Below are 19,632 nucleotides of genomic sequence, written 5' to 3' on the forward strand. Positions count from 1 at the left end.
TTTAATGAATCTATTACAGATAGTCAACATGGCCCCAAAAGACACTATTTTTTATTATTATATTTTCTCTTAAAAGTATCTATAGGTATACAACATTATAGTTAAGACTGTAGCTTAATCATGGCTATGTTACTTTCTTAAGCATTCACTTTTAACCTCCCTCAACAGTTTTCTCCTCTTCAACAATATAATGATACTGATGATAACATCAGAATTTGTAATATTGTACTAAGTTAAATAGTATTTCTCTGACTCTACACACACAATACCAACACAATACACACACACACACACACACACACACTTGAAGTGATATCTTGAGCTGGAACTATATTTTCATAGATTTTGCTCTGCGTCCAACTTTGGTCTACATTTTGGTCTACATTTTAATAATTTTTTGTTGAACAAGTAACCAGAGGCTATGAGTTCTCATTAGATATTAGCATACATAACATTGGGGAAACTAGTTGGATTAAAAGAATAGGCACTATATAACATTTCAAAATTCTCCAAAGATGAATAAATCACATTTATGGTGTATTCATTCAATTATTTATTAGAGCGTCTAGGCAGCCTGAAACTAAAGATACCTATTTTGGAGTCCACCTCATTTCTCATCATATACAGGTTTAAAAAATAATTATGCACTATTTGCCACATACAACAAAGTATACAACAATGATTACACAGGTATAAATATTAAAGGTATCACATATTATTTAAAGAGACATCATATTTTATAGCACAATTCAAAAACTATGAATATACATAATAATATGTATATAATTGTATTCAGTGATAAAACATTAAATTGTTAAACTACTAGATTATGATAACCAAACATCATAAACTTATGTGTCCTAATAGTTCAATCTTTATTCTAAATGTTTAATTTTTCTTAATATTTTTATTTCTTTTAAACAGAATAAATAGTAGCCCTCCAAATAAATTTTATACATATATTCCCTAGTGAATTGAATAACAAAAAGTGAAACAAATATATTTGCCTAATTTCTAAATTTTACTCTTGTTTGAAAATAAATATGTTTTCAGAACTCATATTTTTACACATATATTAATATAATATAGTAATAATGTAGTATGAAAGCATAGTACAACATACATATAAATATATATACATACATATCCAGCAGAAATATGAGTAAATAATAATGCTTTAAATCAAATATTGAGTTTGTCCTCAGCTACATCTCAGGTTGATTACAGCAAGGTTCAAAAAAACACTAGGAAAATGTGGAAACAACAGTTGACCAGGAGAGAACAAAGTAGATATTAATTTAGTGAATATTAATTACCACAGCTATATTCTAGTAGGGTCACTCAATTGAAAATCTTTACTGCTAGATATGTTCTCAAGAGTTCATGGCTAAACATAAAAAAGGCTGGCATCAATCAGCCTTCTAGCCAAGTAAAAAGATAAAGAGATAAGCAATAAATAGACCTATTTTGGGAATCACAACATTTATATTTCATAACTAATTCAACAAAGGAGAATTCCAAACTGTAGTCCCCTACTTTACAAATATCCATACCCTGTTTTATATTTATGTATGCCCGAGAACTTGTTAAATAATAATCTATAACTATAAATAAGATTTTTATATGAACTCAAGTTCATATAAAAAAGACAAATTAAACTCACTAGCTATGAAAGTAAAAGCTTACCTCCAGAAAAAAATATGCTATTTTGCTTCCATTATTTTTATTTAAAGCCTATAATCACTCTAGGCTAAGAGAAAAAATTAAAACATAAATATTTATTTTTTATTTAATGATTGATGTTATCATAATGCCTGAATCTATCTAAAAAGTCATAAATTTTTACAAATGAAAATTACATGAAAAAGCAAAAAACAAGTATTTCTGAGTGTGCTCCATTTAAAACTGTCTCTTCTCCCTACACTTTATCATTCAATGTATTTTTTTGCAATAATTTCAAACTTTTGTTAGAGGAACAAATGCTAGAAAAATTGCAAAGAGACTATAAATTACATATTTTTCAAATGCCCAAGGACATCCTATGGTCTTCCAGTGTTATATTTTCTAAAATATAAAATATATATTCTTGTTAAAAAAAGAAAACTTCAAGTCAATATAGTTCAGTGACCTTAAGTGAATCAAATGATTATTAGTTAAATAAAGTATTTTCCTTTCTAAATGTTAAGCATAATGATAATTACTATGACTACATAAGGTACTCAGCACACACTGGGAAAATAATTTAATAGTTCGGCATAAGAACCTGTGAGTCAGACGCTCTTATTTTCTTCAAATTCTGATTAGAAATCTGAAGCACAACATCTGTTAAGCAACTTGCTCAGTTTCACCCCTGGCAAGAAATAATCTCACTCCAGTGCACTTTTTTTATTAGTAAACTCTAGTGCTGGCGTTTCTATTTTCCTCATTGCTCAACTCTGGCATCTTTCCGTCCCCCTTGCTACCTTGCTTTCCCTAAAGCTCTATCCAATCCATTGGCTAATTCTATGTCCATCTCCAAAAATGAAACTCCACTTGGTCTACTTGCCTCATTCATATTACCACCACCGTAGCCCAATCCTTCTATTCTTTAATTACAACAACTATAAAGTTCTCATTTGAAAAAACTGTAATTTCTTCACATTTCCACATTTTCTTAACAGTTTATTTTACATCCTCCAATTAACCTAATTACATAACATAAATGTCATTGTGTCATGCTGCTTTTGCAACTCTTTCAGTTTCACTTTGTGCTTTAGGGTCAATCAAATAAAATTCTTGCCATGACCACTAAGCCCCTGCATTACCTGACTCGTGATCACTTCTTCAGTCTCATACTGTTCACTCTTCTTCATCCATACCCATCCACCACCCCATGATAGCTTCGAGAGTCACATCAGCCTTTATTCATTTCTTTTGATACAGGAGTTATTTCCCCTTCCTCGTATTTTAAATCTAGCTTAAATGTTATTTCCTCAGAGAATTTCATGACCATCTAGCCTAGTTTCTCTTCTGTTTTTCTCTAAAATACCATCTTTTTTGTCCTTTCATAGCCTCGATATTTCATTGTTCATTGATTCATTGACTGTGCACTCAATGGAAATGTAATCTCCAAAAGGGTAGGAGTCATTTATTTATTTTTTCATTCTATATCTAGTACTTACAACAGTGCCAACACTTGCTGGGCACCTATAGATGGTTTATCATTAATATATACCTTGACATACACTATAGTTCCTATGTCTTTGACCACTTATGATATCTTTAAAACAGTTTTTAAAGAAAATCATTGAATTATGCTAAAAATGGAACTCATAAACCAATTGTTAGATTTAAGCCATTTGTTTGGAAACAAAAATAAAAGTCTTAATTTTCAAATATAAAACATATTTGCCAGAGGAATCCAACTAGAAGCTACATTCATGATTCTCTTCCTTTTAATCAATACACATTTATAACCACTGGAAAATAAAAGAATCTCATAAGCAATGGTTCTATCTATTTATCTATCTATCATCTATCTGCTATCTATCTATCTATCTATCTATCTATCTATCTATCTATCATCTACCTATCATCATCATCTACTTATTTACCTTTCTTTAGACTCTAAGATTTAACTTATATTTTACAATGTTATTTCACTAAATTATATTCTTAATAGAAATCACAAATAGATCACATGCCATGTTTTTAACTAAGTCTCCACTTCTGTCTGTCATATATACACATACATATAACAGATTAGATTTCATCAGTTGGCCAGATACTCATGGAACAATTTTCCTTAAATTTTATTATAAATCAGAGTTACTTAGGAAGTTTGTTTAAAAAGAAAATCATCGGCCCAGGTCTCAGCCCCAGAGATTTCCTTGCAGCATATTTGGAGTGAGGACAGGCCACTATATTTTTAACAAGCTCCCCAAGGGCTTCTGATTCACTCTTAGTAGACACTTTCCAAACATCTCTGAGTTTAGATGCTAAAAATATTTAAGATTCAATTCTTGCTGCTTTAGCAAAATCTGGTTTTCTTTCCTTTGGTTTCTTTAATTAAATACAGCCTATTAATAATATTTCAAAATATTTAAGACCTCTTCTTGAAATATTATCCTCTTATTCACACTGTTCCATTCACACAATTTTATTTTGAGTCTCTTGAGTGTGTCAAGTGATTTCCTACCTCTGAGCCTTTGAACTTGACATCCTCTCTGCAAGTAAAGGCTACTCCCAGTTCTATAAGGCCCTGTCATTATTCCAATAAGATTCTCCCTATGTCATCTTATAATTTCCTTGGTGAGGTCTTTCATTACATTAGTTATCTGTTTATCTGTTTACTTGTTAGTAGGAAGTCTCACAATTTAGATTTGACGTTTGTGCCACTAAAATTTAAGACTCTTTTGAATACAGCCTTTATTTTCTATTCTTAACCCTGTACTCCAAGTGTAGAAAACACTGTCTGATGTAAAGTGGGTCTCAAAATATGTGTTCATTTCTGGAGAAGTCATTCAATAGCATTTGCATTTTTTCTTTGCTTGTGATTCTACTACACAACTCAGAGATTAAAAGACTGAATATTAGACTTAATCTAATGCTTATCTCGTTTCTTATTTTAGAAACCCTGAAACCAGAGACAGTCTGGACTCCTGCCTGCCCAATCAAGTCTATAATTTGTAACAGATTAAAGCCCAAAACTGACAGTCTAACTCTTGGTCCACTCTTTGTTTCTCCACCCCAGATTATTGTTCAAAATCATATACTATATGTCTCACAGCAATTATATTTGCTAAAAGAACATGGCAGTTGTCATGCAGTAAGGAAATACAGTGTTTATGGTGTGTGGTGGGTTCTACACTGAATTTTTTTTTTTTAAGATTTTCATTATTGCTGGAGCTGCTTTACCTCCTCCCCATCGCAGGCATCTTGCTAGATCGTTACCAGTCCCAAGAGGCAGAATGGCAACTGGAGGATGCTTGACTACGTTAGCCTTTTCTGTGGAATTGAAAAAGTAAAAAACAGTAAAATTTTGATCACAGAAAGAACAACAGTAAAAAAGATAGCTTGGCGTGAAATGAAGGCATTCCTCTAGGTACTTATAAACAGAAAGTTATATTTTATAGATATACATATAATTATAAATTAATCTATATGCATTTGTAGTAAATTATAAAACATAAACAAAAACCATTACTCACAAAGTGACAAGAATTTTTAAGACTCATACATGAGGAAAGTCTTGTGAATATATTAACCCAGTTAAAAATTGTGGTGAGTTTAACTCTATTAAAATTCACAAGGATACAGGTATACCTAGTGTAAGAATATACACATATGGGTGTCACCAGAGTGGAAGGGTAGGTTTTTATATAAAGTCCTTTTGTAACATCAACTCTTGGTACATTTTCCTTTTAGAAATAAAATATTTTAAAAACACTCAATTCTAAAAGTAAAGTGCTCACAATATTTTTGTGTTGTTCCCACCCACGGTGCTGCTCTGTATCAAAGTATACAACATGGGAGCTGGATAACCATAATATCAGAAGGTTTTCTTTGAGATTGAACTTTACATGATATAGTTCTTTGAATTCGGGCAGTAAAGATCTCTGCCACTGAACTTCCATATACTTTTGTCTAAATAATTATATGACTTGAATGAATCTCACAAACATATTACTTTATTTTTCTCTCTTCTCAGCTGCCCAAAGGCAGTATGTGTCTGTGGGTAAGAATGGGGAGGAAATACATTATTTAAGGTTGTATCACACAGTTTAATAGCCGAAGCTTAGATTTGGAGAGGAAGATTAAAACAAACAAATAACATCTTACTATTTCCACTTTAAAATTCTCACAAGTCCTCAGACACTGTACAAGCAATGTTCTAATTATTGCAATTATTGAATCCTGGTATTTTCATAAATATAACATATTAATAATATTTACATTTTTTTATTGGAAGGCCAAGGAATACAATTTTCAGGGGTTTCTTTTTTAACAAAAATGTTAGTAGATAAACATTGTAAGATGCTTACCAAAAATGTGCTGACAACTTGTATTCATTTTTAATTTGAATATTTTCATATTTATGAAAAGAGAATATTCTTACCTGCATTGACTAAATAAAAGTTTGCTTCAATTTCTATAGATAGTAAAATATCTTTTGAGTAAATTATTTCCTTTTTGTGAAAAGGCCTATATTTAGCAAAGAACTGGTCATGAAGTAACTAAAACGAGAACTAAAGAAGTGAACATTTGTTTTAGATTTATCTCCTCATAAAGGCCAATTCATAATCTATTTTACTGACCAGTAATCAGTTCTGGCAGCTGACTGTCTCTGAAAACCCGGTAATTTTTCTGACTATCTGAAGCTTTGCTTCTGATACATGTCTATCTTTTATCTGTTTTGTTAGCTTATAAAAATGAAGCTTTTAAAATTTTAATACAGAGGCAATATAGAATAAGGTTAAAGCGTAGGTTCTAATCCTAGCTCTGTCAGTTCCACAGCTACAAGACTTTGTTAATTATTTAAACTAGTGAAGCCTTAGATTCCCTATCTCTACTGTTAAAGATTGGCGAGAATTAAGATGATTGGGGTTAAAATCTTATCACAAGGCTATTAGACATGATAAATAAAAATTAGCTATCATGATGATAAAAGTAATTGGTGATTATGATATCAATATCCACATACGGTAAGGTTTTGAGGTCGCATACTTAAAATAAGTAGTTTGACAGACTTTACTGCAAATACTAACATCCTCTTTGGCTCCCTCTCTTGGGCAAAGAAACAAATGGATTTTTTAGAGCCCGATTTAAAAATAACTGCGGGTTTAGAAAATTCCATAAGAAATTGATTAGAAAAGAAGGATTTCTAGATACTTGTAAATTATTTTGTTAATTAAAATGTGAAAATACAGAATAAATTAAACCAGTAAATTATGTGCAACATGCCAGATTTCCAATTATATCACTGTAGCATCCAATGATATCGATGCATTAATAAAATAAAGAAAATATACAGATTTTAAAGTTATCACTCTCACCACAGCCATGTTAAATATGTGTCTTCATTACCTATGCAATCCAAAATCCACCCCACGGTTCCATCTCCACCGCAGGCTAACACTCTGAAGTCAGAAACATCACGGAAAAAGTTTAACCTGAAAAATAAGAATGTGATGGTACATGATTGATATTTTAAAATTAGAACTTTTTTAGTTTCGTACTCATAGAATTTCACCTAATGAAAAATATTTTTATTTTATGGAAACTGTAAAATCTCAATGATTTTTATTAAAAAAATATTAAGTTCTTATCTAGAACAAAATTCTAAAAGTATTGACATCTTAATTTAAACATTTTAATTATATAGTCTAGTTTCTATAATATATATGTATTTTTTATTTTATCAACTCTAAAGTTAGAAAAAACAAAATTTATAAGTTGTAATTTTATTGATATTCTCCCAGATGTTATCTGCAGTTAACATAATCCAGAGTGACATATACTACATTATTTCATTTAATAATTTTTATTAATCAAAAATTCTTTTTTGAATAGATAAATGTGACTATTTTGTCAGTAAATATGTCTTTGAGGGTTTTCTGCTTTCTTCATTACTGGGAGAAATTGATCAGGCTGCTTTTGAGGTTCTAGGCAACCGTTTCAGTGTTTCCCTCAGACTTATGATCTGCAAATAGGAGTCGGCTTCCCAGTGTTTCAACCTGGCCCACAATGTTTGAAAAGCAGGAACACTCAAACCTAATTGCTGAGTCAGTTGAAATAAATGCCCACTGCTTCTGAAGCTACTGTGTGTAGTGTGCATATTAATTCAATCTACCAAGGAAAAAGTTACAAAGGCAAGTATTGCAGCCAGTTAAATAATCATACATGCCTATTTTCTTGCAATGAAAGAACTGGAGCAAGACATAAATATTTGAAATGTGTCTCTTCACCTCCATTGCACTAGAAAAAATCACTGGTAATAATATAATATGTAATCATCCAAGATTTTTTCCTGTATATTCACATATATGAATGTACACATATGAATTTTATTACTTACATATTTTAACATGAATGACATTATGCTATACATCCTATCAATTCATGTGCGTCTTTTTATTTAAAAATATCTGAGACATCTTCCTATGTCAGCACATATAGTATGTCATGATTTATAAGTAAATGCATTATGTAGGATGTACGTTTTATGATTTAATAAACCATTTATCTTCATATACTTTTAAACTATTTCTAATGTTTCACTATAACAAAAAAATAAGTATTGTATTTAACATAATTTCAAGTACATTTATGTGAACATGTGCATGTTTTAAAGGCTAATCTTCTAGAAGGAAAAAAATCCACTATATCATCAAATTACACTGAATGACTCGTACTGTAGAAGATATGTGTCCATTTCCTTGTGACTCCAAAACAATACATATAAATAACTTTATTATATTTCTTCAATAACTATGAACAACAGCATCATGCTATTATTGTGAAATCATGCATCTCTGTTTACAACTGGGTTGAGTGTATTTTTGTAGAATTATAGAAGATGTGTGACCTCTTCTGTGAACTGCATCTTAAAGCCTTGCCCTTCTTTTTCACTGAGTCATTTTTAAAAATCATCTTATAAACTCTTTACGCATTATGAGTGATATTTTTTTACTTAAATTAGCATCATTAGAAAAAACTGTCAAAGTAATACAATGCATAAGTATAATATAAATAAAGTTAACTAAAACCCCACCATCTTATGAGCACCATGCATACTTAGAATATGAAATTTTCATGTATTTTCTTATGTATAACACTGTGAATATTTACCTTGTTAGACATGCTGCAATATTTTCTTCCAGTCTATTATCAGTTTGTTTGCTTATATTTTGTATAACACAATCACAATGTACCAATTACCCATGCCCAGGGTAGAACATTTGCAGTAACTTACTTATACTTTGGTGTTCTTTTCCTAGAGCATCCCACCTTCACATTCACAATTGTGAGCACTATTTGGGTTATCATATGCATGCCATAAACAGCATTTTGATTTCTTTTGGCTTTTTTCCACTTAGCATTGTTACTAATATATATTCATGTGGTAGCTAAAGTTCTCTTCCAGTGTTGTTGAAGTTATTTAATTTCTACTGCTAAATATCATTTATGTGAAGATGCTTTTTAAAATCAATGTCAATGGACATTTGGATGGTTAGTTTTTTTATGTTCTTATACAAATTGCACCACTGGACATGCGTCCTAGTGTTCATGGCAGTACTACTTTTGGAATAAGGTTTACCTATACACTTTTGTTTCCCAAAGAAGTTTTACTTCAGTTTTACTTTATCAAGAAATTTTATGTGATGGTGTTTATGAGATACGTATTATGGTCTATTATACATTCGTTATGATCTACTGTCATATATTTGTTATGGCCTAGGATCATATATTGATATATCCTAGACCATAACACCACCAGATAGAAATATATATAATATGCATGATATTGCATATATTATATAAATGATATATTAATATAATATAATATAATATTTACAATATTCTATTGGGGTAGTGTGAGATAGGGATCCTTTAACTCTTCTCTCTCCCTCTTTCTCTTTCTACCTTCCTTTCTTTCTCCCTTCTTTCATCTGTTGTGTACAAATTTTTCTCCATGTTTTTTTGATCCATCTTTTCATTAATGAATAATTCAACTTTCTACCATGCAAGCCCTATAATGTGTTAAATTTCCATATATGAGCACATTTCTTTTTGGACTGTCTATTCTGTTTTATTTATTAATTGGTCCATTTCTGTACTAGTATCACTCTCTTATAATTACTATAGCTTTATAGTAAGCTATAAAGCTTATAATTACTATAGCTCTATATCTCATAGAGCATGAAGAATCTAGGATATTATTCCTTCTTTTCTTTCCTATATTCATTTTAAAGTTAACACATATTCTGCAAAAATAAAAAATAAAAACAAAGAAAAAACAATCATAATTTTGATTATAGTTACATTAAGACTATAGATCAATTTTGAGAGAAATAACATCCGTATAATGTTGTTTACTCATCCATGAATATAGTATTGTTCAATTTATTTGGATATTCTTTAACAAAGTTTAAATTTTCTGTTTACAGATCTTGCATATATTTTATTAGATTTATTCTTAGTTGTTTTATAGTTTGTGTTATTTTTAATGTTTTAAAAATTATTTACTAATTTTAATGTTTTTGTTACCAGTGTATATATATTTGACTTTTATATAGATAGCTTAAAGATAGACACATTACTCCTATTTTTTCTATTGCCTATATCTTGTTTATAGATCCATTGGAATTTCCATGTAAACAATTGTCTCATATACTAATAACAATGGTAATATTAGTGGTCTTCAATTTTTATAATAATTGTTATTTCTTTCCCTTATTTTGCTGGCTGGACTACCAATACATTATTGAATTGGAGTATTCATAGAGAACCTCCATATTTTGTTCCTAAATTTAAATGATGTGGTTCCAGCATCTCCCTATTTAGAGTGATGTTTGTTATAGGGATTTTCTTTTTTGTTTCTTTTTTTTGAGTGATATAACTTTTATAAGGTTAATAAAATTTCCTTTTACTTCCATTATAGTAATCATTTTTATTATAAATCAATGTTAATTTTTACTGCATCTTTTAAGATGTTGATATGGTTAATCCCATTTAATCAGTAATATAGGAATGTATATTTATATATTTTTGCATTTTTAAACAATCCTCACGGTCCTTTCATTTACCTAAATTAGACATTGTTCATTAATATTTTAATAGAGAATTGGATTTGGTTTGATAATTTGTTTAGAAGTTTTGCAGCTAATTTCATGAACACAATAGACTATTTTCCTTCCTGATATCATCTCTAATTTTTTATCAAAATTATTCTCATAAAAATCAATTGCAGAGTATGCCTTCAATTTTTATATTTTGGAAGCATTTGCATAATTTTAGAAGTTCATTAAACTTGGTAGAACTTGCATATAAACTGAACATTTTCTAGTGTATCTTTGATTTCCTTTTTTTAAAATAGTAAGATCTTAAATAATTGCTTTAATTCCTTTAATAATTATTGAAAAAAATTCTTATTTTCTAATTCTTTCTAAATCAGTTTTTGTTAGCTATATTTCTGTATCAACTTGTATATCTCCTCAGTTTTCAAACTCTTTGTTTTTGAAGCCTACAAAAGTTTTTCAAAATATGCCAGTGGCTAAAAATTTTACCATAGAGCTAATTGTTTCTGGTGAAAACCTAACCATCCATTTGACTCACCATTGTTCTTCTACTCCATGATGATGTTTCATCTGTTATTCATTCTTGTTTTCTTTAAAATTTGTCATCATTGGTTCTTCAGCAGCATCCTACCCCCAAACATAAACCCCATGTGACTGTCAGACCAGCTTACTCTCTATAAATTGATTGCTAAATGGATTGAAAAATTGACCTCTCTATCTAAACTTCTTTTTCCACTCAATCCATGCTGTTTTTCCTAGAAATTCATTCATTCCTTATTTCATTCATTCATTGAATAGTAGCCATGGAAAACTATTTAATCATTCTGAGCATTTGTTTACTTATCTTTAAAATGGAATTAACACCATCTGTTTTAAGATATAAATAATATGTGTATGCAAAAAAATTACATTATACTGTCCATAGGTTATTACTGATTTAATTATTTTTCCTTTCACTAAAAGTTATATATACTTTTTATGGATCAGAGTGACATTCTTCTCTTTCTCCACCTCTCCTACTCCCAGTATTCTGGCAAAATCGTCACCAAGAGACAAGGAAAGCTGGAAGAACAGCAAGCAGAATTCTCCTACTTCCAATCTGGAATGTAGCCATTAATGAAAGACCTGCTTATGTGACTGGGGACAGAAACTGCAGAGGAACACAGCTCTGATTAAGAATGAGCAAATCTGTGAGACTTGGCCAAAGTCAAAAGGCAAGACTCTGAGTGGGCATTCACTTTTCACCCATTAAGCTGTAAAGACCAGTAGATGTGACGCTCCGACTTTATAACATCAGTGTTCCTAACAGAGAGGATGAGGGAATGAAGTGTCTGGAAAGATGCTCATTTGTGGAAACTTTAGTAATGTATACTATACTTTTCATCTATCAATTTTAGAGGTTCACTTGCAGAATTAGTAAGTATAAACATTTTGCAATGAAGTAATTATGCATGGTTCCAGAAATTATTTGTGTTGTTTTTATGGAAATTCATTGAAATTAAAACTTACAATAATTTAATGAAGTGAATTAATTATTTTTGAGGCTTCAATGTTGGTCATGAATGCTCTCCCAGAGCATTTAATTTTTATTCACAATAGCTAAATTTGAAAGAGGCCCTGTGTTAATGAGTGGGTTTAGTAGCTCTGTGTCAAATGCTTTTTTATCACATTTGTTCAATCAGTACAGTCATCACTATATTACACCCTAAAAGAATGTGGGTGGTGATATTATGATGCTTAATGCAACAAAGCAAATTAAAACATTTCATCTAAGATTCAGAAGTCTACTTTCCAATTTTAATAAGTATTAAGATATAATATATTAAAATTTTAGGAAGTTTTCATTTGTGCCTGACAACAGTATTTTAAAAGCACACCAAGAAAACTTAAGAAAGGAGAGAAACTGCAGTACTGATTCCATAACCGTGGAAAGTGTCTTATAATCAAATTTCTTAAATGACAATATGTAGAAATTTCTTTATGTTCTAATCTCATATTTTGTTATTCTAAGAAAGTAATAATACTGCCATTCAAATATAATTTGGATATATCAGTTAGAAATGAGATTGAATACATGAAAATAAATAAATGCATGGGTACTATACAGTATACATACTATACATTATATATTATAAAATTATACTATCTGATACTTAGAAGAAAGCAGTGTGAGATTCATAAATATTATTAGTTTAATAATGCTGAATGAATGGTCACAATTGTACATATTTGTATTATTTTTATTGAAACACTATTTGAAAGATCAAAAATGATTTTATCATATGTCATCAATTCTTTTCTTCCTTTTCCTTCCAATTTGTTTAGAAAAAAATAGTTTACTTTGAGAGCTTGCCTTAAGAAAAGGCTGCATTCTGATTTAAGTGTTCTGAGCCAGATAAAAAGCATGCTTATATCTTATAATTCAGCTCAATTCATATTCATACTTGCATGTACACAGATGCATATTATCCTTACAGTTACAAGATAAGATGTCTTCACAACTGTCTCACTAAAATCAGGTGATTTTTCTGGTTGGCAATGTTACTATTGTTTTAGAAACTATATAGTATAGAAAACAAATTCTTAATACCATCCACCTTATTTTCAAGTACCCAGGCTGCATCTATATATACCTTGGTATCATTGACAGTATTATTGTTGCTGCAGCCACTTTGTAAAAACAATGCATGAAGCAATTATGAAAAAAGTTTTTTCTATAGTCTATAATACAAAACTGGTGGGGGTTGGATTTAATCTTTTTCTCTGAATATTGATAATGTCAGCTTCAAAGTGATGACTTGTCATCAACTGTAATGTGCCTCCCCTATCATTTCTGCTTTAAAACTAATTATAACCATGTACTCCCATCTCATATTTTCTGTACTCTATTTTGCCAATAAATTATAAAGTTTAGAAAACTATAAAATGTACCTGTTTCAAAAAATTCAGATAGTTTTTGAGGATATTTTATGGAAGATTCATTTAAACTTTTGGGGGTGGGGTAATTCATATTTAGTATAATTTATTTCTATTATCATCATAGCTAGAAATAACTTTCAGAGTATTTAAAAAAATATGTTTTCCAGTGAGTCAATAGTAATTGAAACATTAATGTCATCATCTCTGGAAATCTCAAAAACATCTTTTACACATATGTGTATTTTAGAAGAGAAGGAAAGAGAAGAGAGACAAAGAAAGGTAGAGAGGCAGAGAGAAATGACAAAAAGAATGAGAGACAGAAAATGAGAGAACATTTATTTCTGGAAAATCTATGATATCATCTCATTACATAAATTTAATAGTCTCCCAAATGTAATATGAGTTAGAAAGAAATCAGTAAACAATAGGCTCTGTAATGTGGTCTAAATATGTGTTCCTTTTTTGACTAGTGCACATTATTTTTGGAAAATTAATGTGTTAAAAGGAATATCAAATTCTCTCAAGTCATTTTTGAATGAATAAAAACCAAGTAATACTTAGCTAAAATATACTTGACCTTTTATTGAAACTATTTATGATTTTATTAGTATAGTAAAACACTTCTATTAAGACCTTACTTTAAAATAAAAGTTATTCTGGTATATAGAAAATAGTAACCCTTTTAGGATGTTTTAAATATATATAAATAGAAATTAGTATTTAAAAGCAAAGTAACTGAAGGACATAAAACAACTATTTTGGGGTTTGGAGGATTTTTAGTTATTTTCTCTCATCTATAAATGTAAGAGTTTTCTTCATTAGAATGGAAGGGAGTTAAATCAACTCACTAAATTTACATACTATATTTATTGCTACAAATATGCAGTCAAATTTATGGTCATGTATATGTGTCTCCATCTCTCAAAGTACTTATGTATATGCATCTATTATGTATGTACTAATATATGTATATATTTGGAAATATAATTAAAAATATTTCTTTTAAGTTTGTAAATTACATGACTATGACATAAACAGAACTGATCAACAATTTTGAAGTAAAGAATTAAGTGAAAAATACGATAGTTTTCATTTAACCATAAATTATATGTACTTCCTGACCTTTCAAAGAAATTAACTTGGAAGAATTCATTATTAAATTAGAGTAGATGCTAGAACACCAGGGATAGACCAAAAGAGTCTTAGGTAAACTGAAATATTATTCTCACAGTAATTCTAAGACCCTATGTTATCTGGCCCCTCAGTAATATTCTAATATGCTACTGCTATCCATTCCTCTCCAGGCATCTTGGCCTTCTTACTAATGTTTCCTAATCATGTCAAATAGTTTCTCATCATGATGCTTTTATTCTTGCTCTTCCTTCTGCATTAAATGCTCTTTATGAAATGGCCAAATGGCTTGCTCTCTCATCTCCTTTAGGTCTATACTCAGTGAGTTCTTCCCTGATCAGCCTATTTAAAACAATGACAACAACAGAACACTCACGACCATTCTGTTCACCTTCTCTGCTGACATAATGTATTTTTATTAGGTTAATTTGTCTTCCTCCACTAAAACATAAGGTCATGAGGGCAGGAAGTGGTGTCTGCTTCGTTCAAAGTGCGTAGGCAATGCTAAGACTTGTTCCTGTCATCTGGTAGCCACTGAATAAATATATGCTGAATCAATTTATGTTGTTGTTGTTACTGTTGTTGTTAAGCTACCGTTTCACTTTTTACGTAGTTGTTGCATCAATAATCTATTTGAGCTTAGACTATACTGTTCCTTGTTATTCTTTCTAATTAAATTACAGGAGCAAGTTACTACAGCATCATTTTTAAAGGATTCTGAGATAATCGTTTACTATGAGTTTATGTATTTTTACTCATTGTCATTTAACTGCCTGGAGCTGTGGCTAAAGTGTACCAGGGAACTTGCTGGGCAGACTTATAATACAGCAAACTGGATAGTCAAATAAAATAGTTTATATTATTTATTAGAAAATTGACTTTTGTAGAATAAAATAAGAAACAGGTTAAAGGATATACACAAATTAATTATTTTTTTTTCCCACAACCAGAAGAAAAAAAAAAATCTTTTAGTGTATCAAGAGAATTTAAAACATGGATCTTTAGTCTAATTGCTATTCAACCAACTACTATTCCTTTATTTGTGAGATGAATAATAAAAGTTCTGAGTTTCAACATCTTTTAAATTCATTATGTATTTGTTGGTATATGTGGAAAGTTCCTACAGAAGTTGTAATACCTGAAATGGGAAACTATTCTTTAAAAGAAGCAGTTCTATAATTTTGTTAATTGTAGCCACAAGTTATGGGTTTGTTTGTTTGTTTGTTGTTACTTTTACTAATCTATGCGGTTTTAATATAGAAGCAAAAGTCAACTTTCAAACTGAATCACTCTAGTGGTCAAGGCAAAGAAAGAATTATGCTCACACATTTAATTGGGGAAGGCTCACAAAATCATCTGCATAATATTTTATGATTGATCTTATGGATTAAAGGGTGAATTGAGTGTTTCACTTTTCCATTAACAAAGCAACATTTTTTTGCTGGAAATTTTCAGTAGAGCTGGATTGAATTTTGAAAGACATTTTCTTAGGCTTTTGAGGATTTTATTCAGCTCTCTGACATAACAAAGTTCCATAACATGAGAAATATGTAATAAGTCATAAATTCTGATTCAAGAAGGATTTTATTTAAATAAAATATGGTAGAAATTTTGTAGTATAAAATGAGATTTTAAATTAAAAAAGGAATGAAATCTCTGGAATCTGCTATGTCTTTTCTAAATTATACATTTATTTTAACAGGAGAATTATTCTAAGACTTCAGTATGGAAAAATGTATAAAACTTGGAATGTGTGAATCTGTAGGTTAATATTAAATTTTATTTTTAAAATTATATATGTTTTATATTTAGTTCAGGTAGATAAACCAAAAAGTTCCATAAATCACTTTTCTCACATTCACTATACTTAATCATGCTGAACAATCTGGGAAATAATTTACATATTTTAAAAAAGATTTATATTTTATCTCAATTCAATAAATAGTTATCTTTTACTTAAATATTTTAGAGATAATATGAGAATACATCATCTGTACTTCCATGAAGGTTAGAGTCAGAAGGAAACAAGCAATGTCGCAAGTATACAAAAGACTTGATACTAACTTTTCTTAAGTCACTAGTTGGTATAACAACTAGAGATGTGCATATTTATATTAATTTGTGAAAAAAAGACTTATTCTATAAAGACCAGTATATATATATTTTATATTTCATCTTTTCCAACTATTTTTGTACCTACGAATAATTTATTCAATTATATCACAGCATGCATCACCAAGAAGAGACAACTTTTATAGCACAGACTTTAGTTTCAGACATCTTTAAATAGAATAGTTAGAATCAGAATGAGAAAATTTAGATAAAGAGATATAATGCAAACAAACAAACACCAATTTCTGTCTTGAAAATAATTAGAGATAAAAACAGAAATGACCAGAGAGTGTTGGTATTTAACAGATAATTCACACTAGGAATTAGCATGGTTTTAATAGATCAGGAAAAGCTTCTACTCCATAAACAAATTGGTTAAATTAAATTAAATTAAATTAAGAAAGGATGAGAGAAGGGATGCATACAAAATGGTTTTAAAATTTCTTGTGGTAAAGAAGATAAATTGGGGAAAAAAAGAAAAGTAAAAGAATAGCTGCAGGCTCAAGGTGGCTGATGAAATTATATATATATATAAATATAAAATATGTATATACATATTTTTAAAAAGAATATTGTAGCGTTGGAAAAGTAATAAACCAGAAACGGTGATAAAATTAAATCACAATGGGTATTAGATTAGTACAGAGACCTTACAGAAAAGAGCAATTTACAAAGCAATGCATTAAAGAGAACCACTGCAAAAGGAACTCTCCTAGCAGACCAAGGATCAGGGACAGCATACATAGAAACAGGGATGGGAGGAGTGATAGCAAGTGAGCAGGTCAGCCATGAGATTAATTGAAGGATTATAGCATAGTCTGGCCAGGGTCCCCATTCAGAACAGCTGCCTGTGGCATTTGCCCTTAGGATAACAACAGAGGAACAACTGTCTAATAGAAGTGCAGGTAGGCCACTGGGGATGCAGTGTGCGCCTTGGTAGCAGAGAGAAACAGGGCATATACCCATAGTAATCAAGATGAAACAAGAAATTCAGTGCAATTCTATGCAAACTCATATTTGAAAAACTTGAGACATTACTTAACACATTGGAGAGAGTAAATGTCACTCAAATTTGAGAGAATAATTAGAATCACAGTATATAAAACAATCTATTTTAAGAATCAGAAAATAGATTAATGTAGCAAAGAAAACGATAGAAATACTCTAAAATATCTATCATTTCATTATATATGAAGTACGTCAAATCAGTGATGAAACAGTGGATGAAAGAATAGCTTTTGTTGGGACAACTACGTTTCAATCTGACATAAAGAAAGTGTTCCATTCCTACTTCACCCTAATCTATCAATGCATCTCTAAGAAAAATACAATCTTTAGAGGTTAAAGGTTATAAATCTAAAATAAGGTGTAAAATTAATAAAAGATATACACAGGAACATTTCAGTAATCTTGGCTTGTAAACAGGTTTTTCTAAAACAAAATCAGCATAGAATTAATTAGTAGATGACAATATTAAATGTTTATATGGTCAAAAAATATATAAATTGAAAACACACAGAACAAACTAGAAGAAAACATCTGCAACAGATATAAAGATAACATTAATATTTGTACAATGGGATGTTAAAATGAACATGAAAAACACAAATCAAAAGGAAAGTGAGCAAATAAAAGTACATAAGTTTCATATAAGAAATATAAAAGTTTAGTATATTTAAGAAAAAATGTTTGGAGCATCTATGGTTTTGGACTTATTTTACTGTGAGGAAACATACTGATGAATTCATTTTTGATAGGTCTATCTAACAAGCAAACCAACTATATTGATCCAAGCAATAGGATAGGCATGTGGCCAAGGCTAGGGAAATGAGACACTTTTTCTCTGGAGTTTAAATCTGAATTTTAATCTTGGAGACACCAAGGGGGGTTGCTGATTCATCCCTACATGGCAATTTGCAAAAATGGTAGTACGAGAAATGAATAGGTTGTTTAAGAATTTATAGTGATTGTTGTAAATTTAAATAGGAAGTTACTCTAACTGTAGCATATCTTTATGGCCTATAACACCTATTTATACAACAATTGATCTACTAAATCAGTTGTTCTCCATGCTTCTTCGACATAATCAGCTGTGGAGCTTTTAAGAAATTCAAGTACCTGGGCCCAACTCTCAGATAATCTAATTCTGGCTGCACTCTCCACTTCTCCTTCAACTTAGACCTATGCTCACATAGAGATTTCTCCATTCCAACATTTTAGAATAAAAAAAAAAACTGGTTTACCAATGATGCTTCATGATATATCAGAAGTAGCAAGAAGTAGACAGCTGTGGCAGTACAACTACACTGGGAGTAATTTGAGGACAGAAAAGAACACATTTTGACAAGTGGGCAGTATTTCAAACAATAAGATTTTCTGTCTACCTTTTCTGGAGAGAATGATGCCCAGAGTTTAGTAAACACACAAATTTCACAGTGCTTGCTAATAATATATTTTATACTATGATGGACTTGGAAAGAACAAGAATGGAGAATTAGTGATGAAAGGTAAATTTATACAACCGAATTTCTCAGAAGGAATATCTATTGGGACTAGAGATGTCCCAAAGGAATGCCAGTCAGCATTTATGCTTAGTTACTCCCAGTGAGTGTTTTAAAAGCACATGTTCATGTTTGTGGAAACAATGGAAGAGGTTAACAACACCGATTTATCTTCAACAAGAAGGGTAGTT

At 30.1% G+C, this 19,632-nt stretch overlaps 1 protein-coding gene across 7 annotated transcripts in view; it reads right to left on the reverse strand.

The window, feature by feature from the left end:
• Positions 1 to 19,632, reverse strand: part of DGKB (diacylglycerol kinase beta) — a 581,858-nt gene that overhangs the window by 328,825 nt on the left and 233,401 nt on the right. For all 7 annotated transcript variants that reach the window (XM_039862429.1, XM_039862425.1, XM_039862430.1 and 4 more), the window contains 2 exons: positions 7,066 to 7,151; positions 4,897 to 4,986 (listed from right to left, as the gene is read on the reverse strand). In XM_039862429.1, coding sequence (XP_039718363.1) covers positions 4,897 to 4,986; positions 7,066 to 7,151 — 176 coding nt within the window. The remainder of the gene's footprint in view (positions 1 to 4,896; positions 4,987 to 7,065; positions 7,152 to 19,632) is intronic.

The sequence above is a fragment of the Pteropus medius genome, unplaced genomic scaffold (assembly GCF_902729225.1).
Source record: "Pteropus medius unplaced genomic scaffold, Ma_sr-lr_union100, whole genome shotgun sequence".
NCBI classification, from domain to species: domain Eukaryota; kingdom Metazoa; phylum Chordata; class Mammalia; order Chiroptera; family Pteropodidae; genus Pteropus; species Pteropus medius.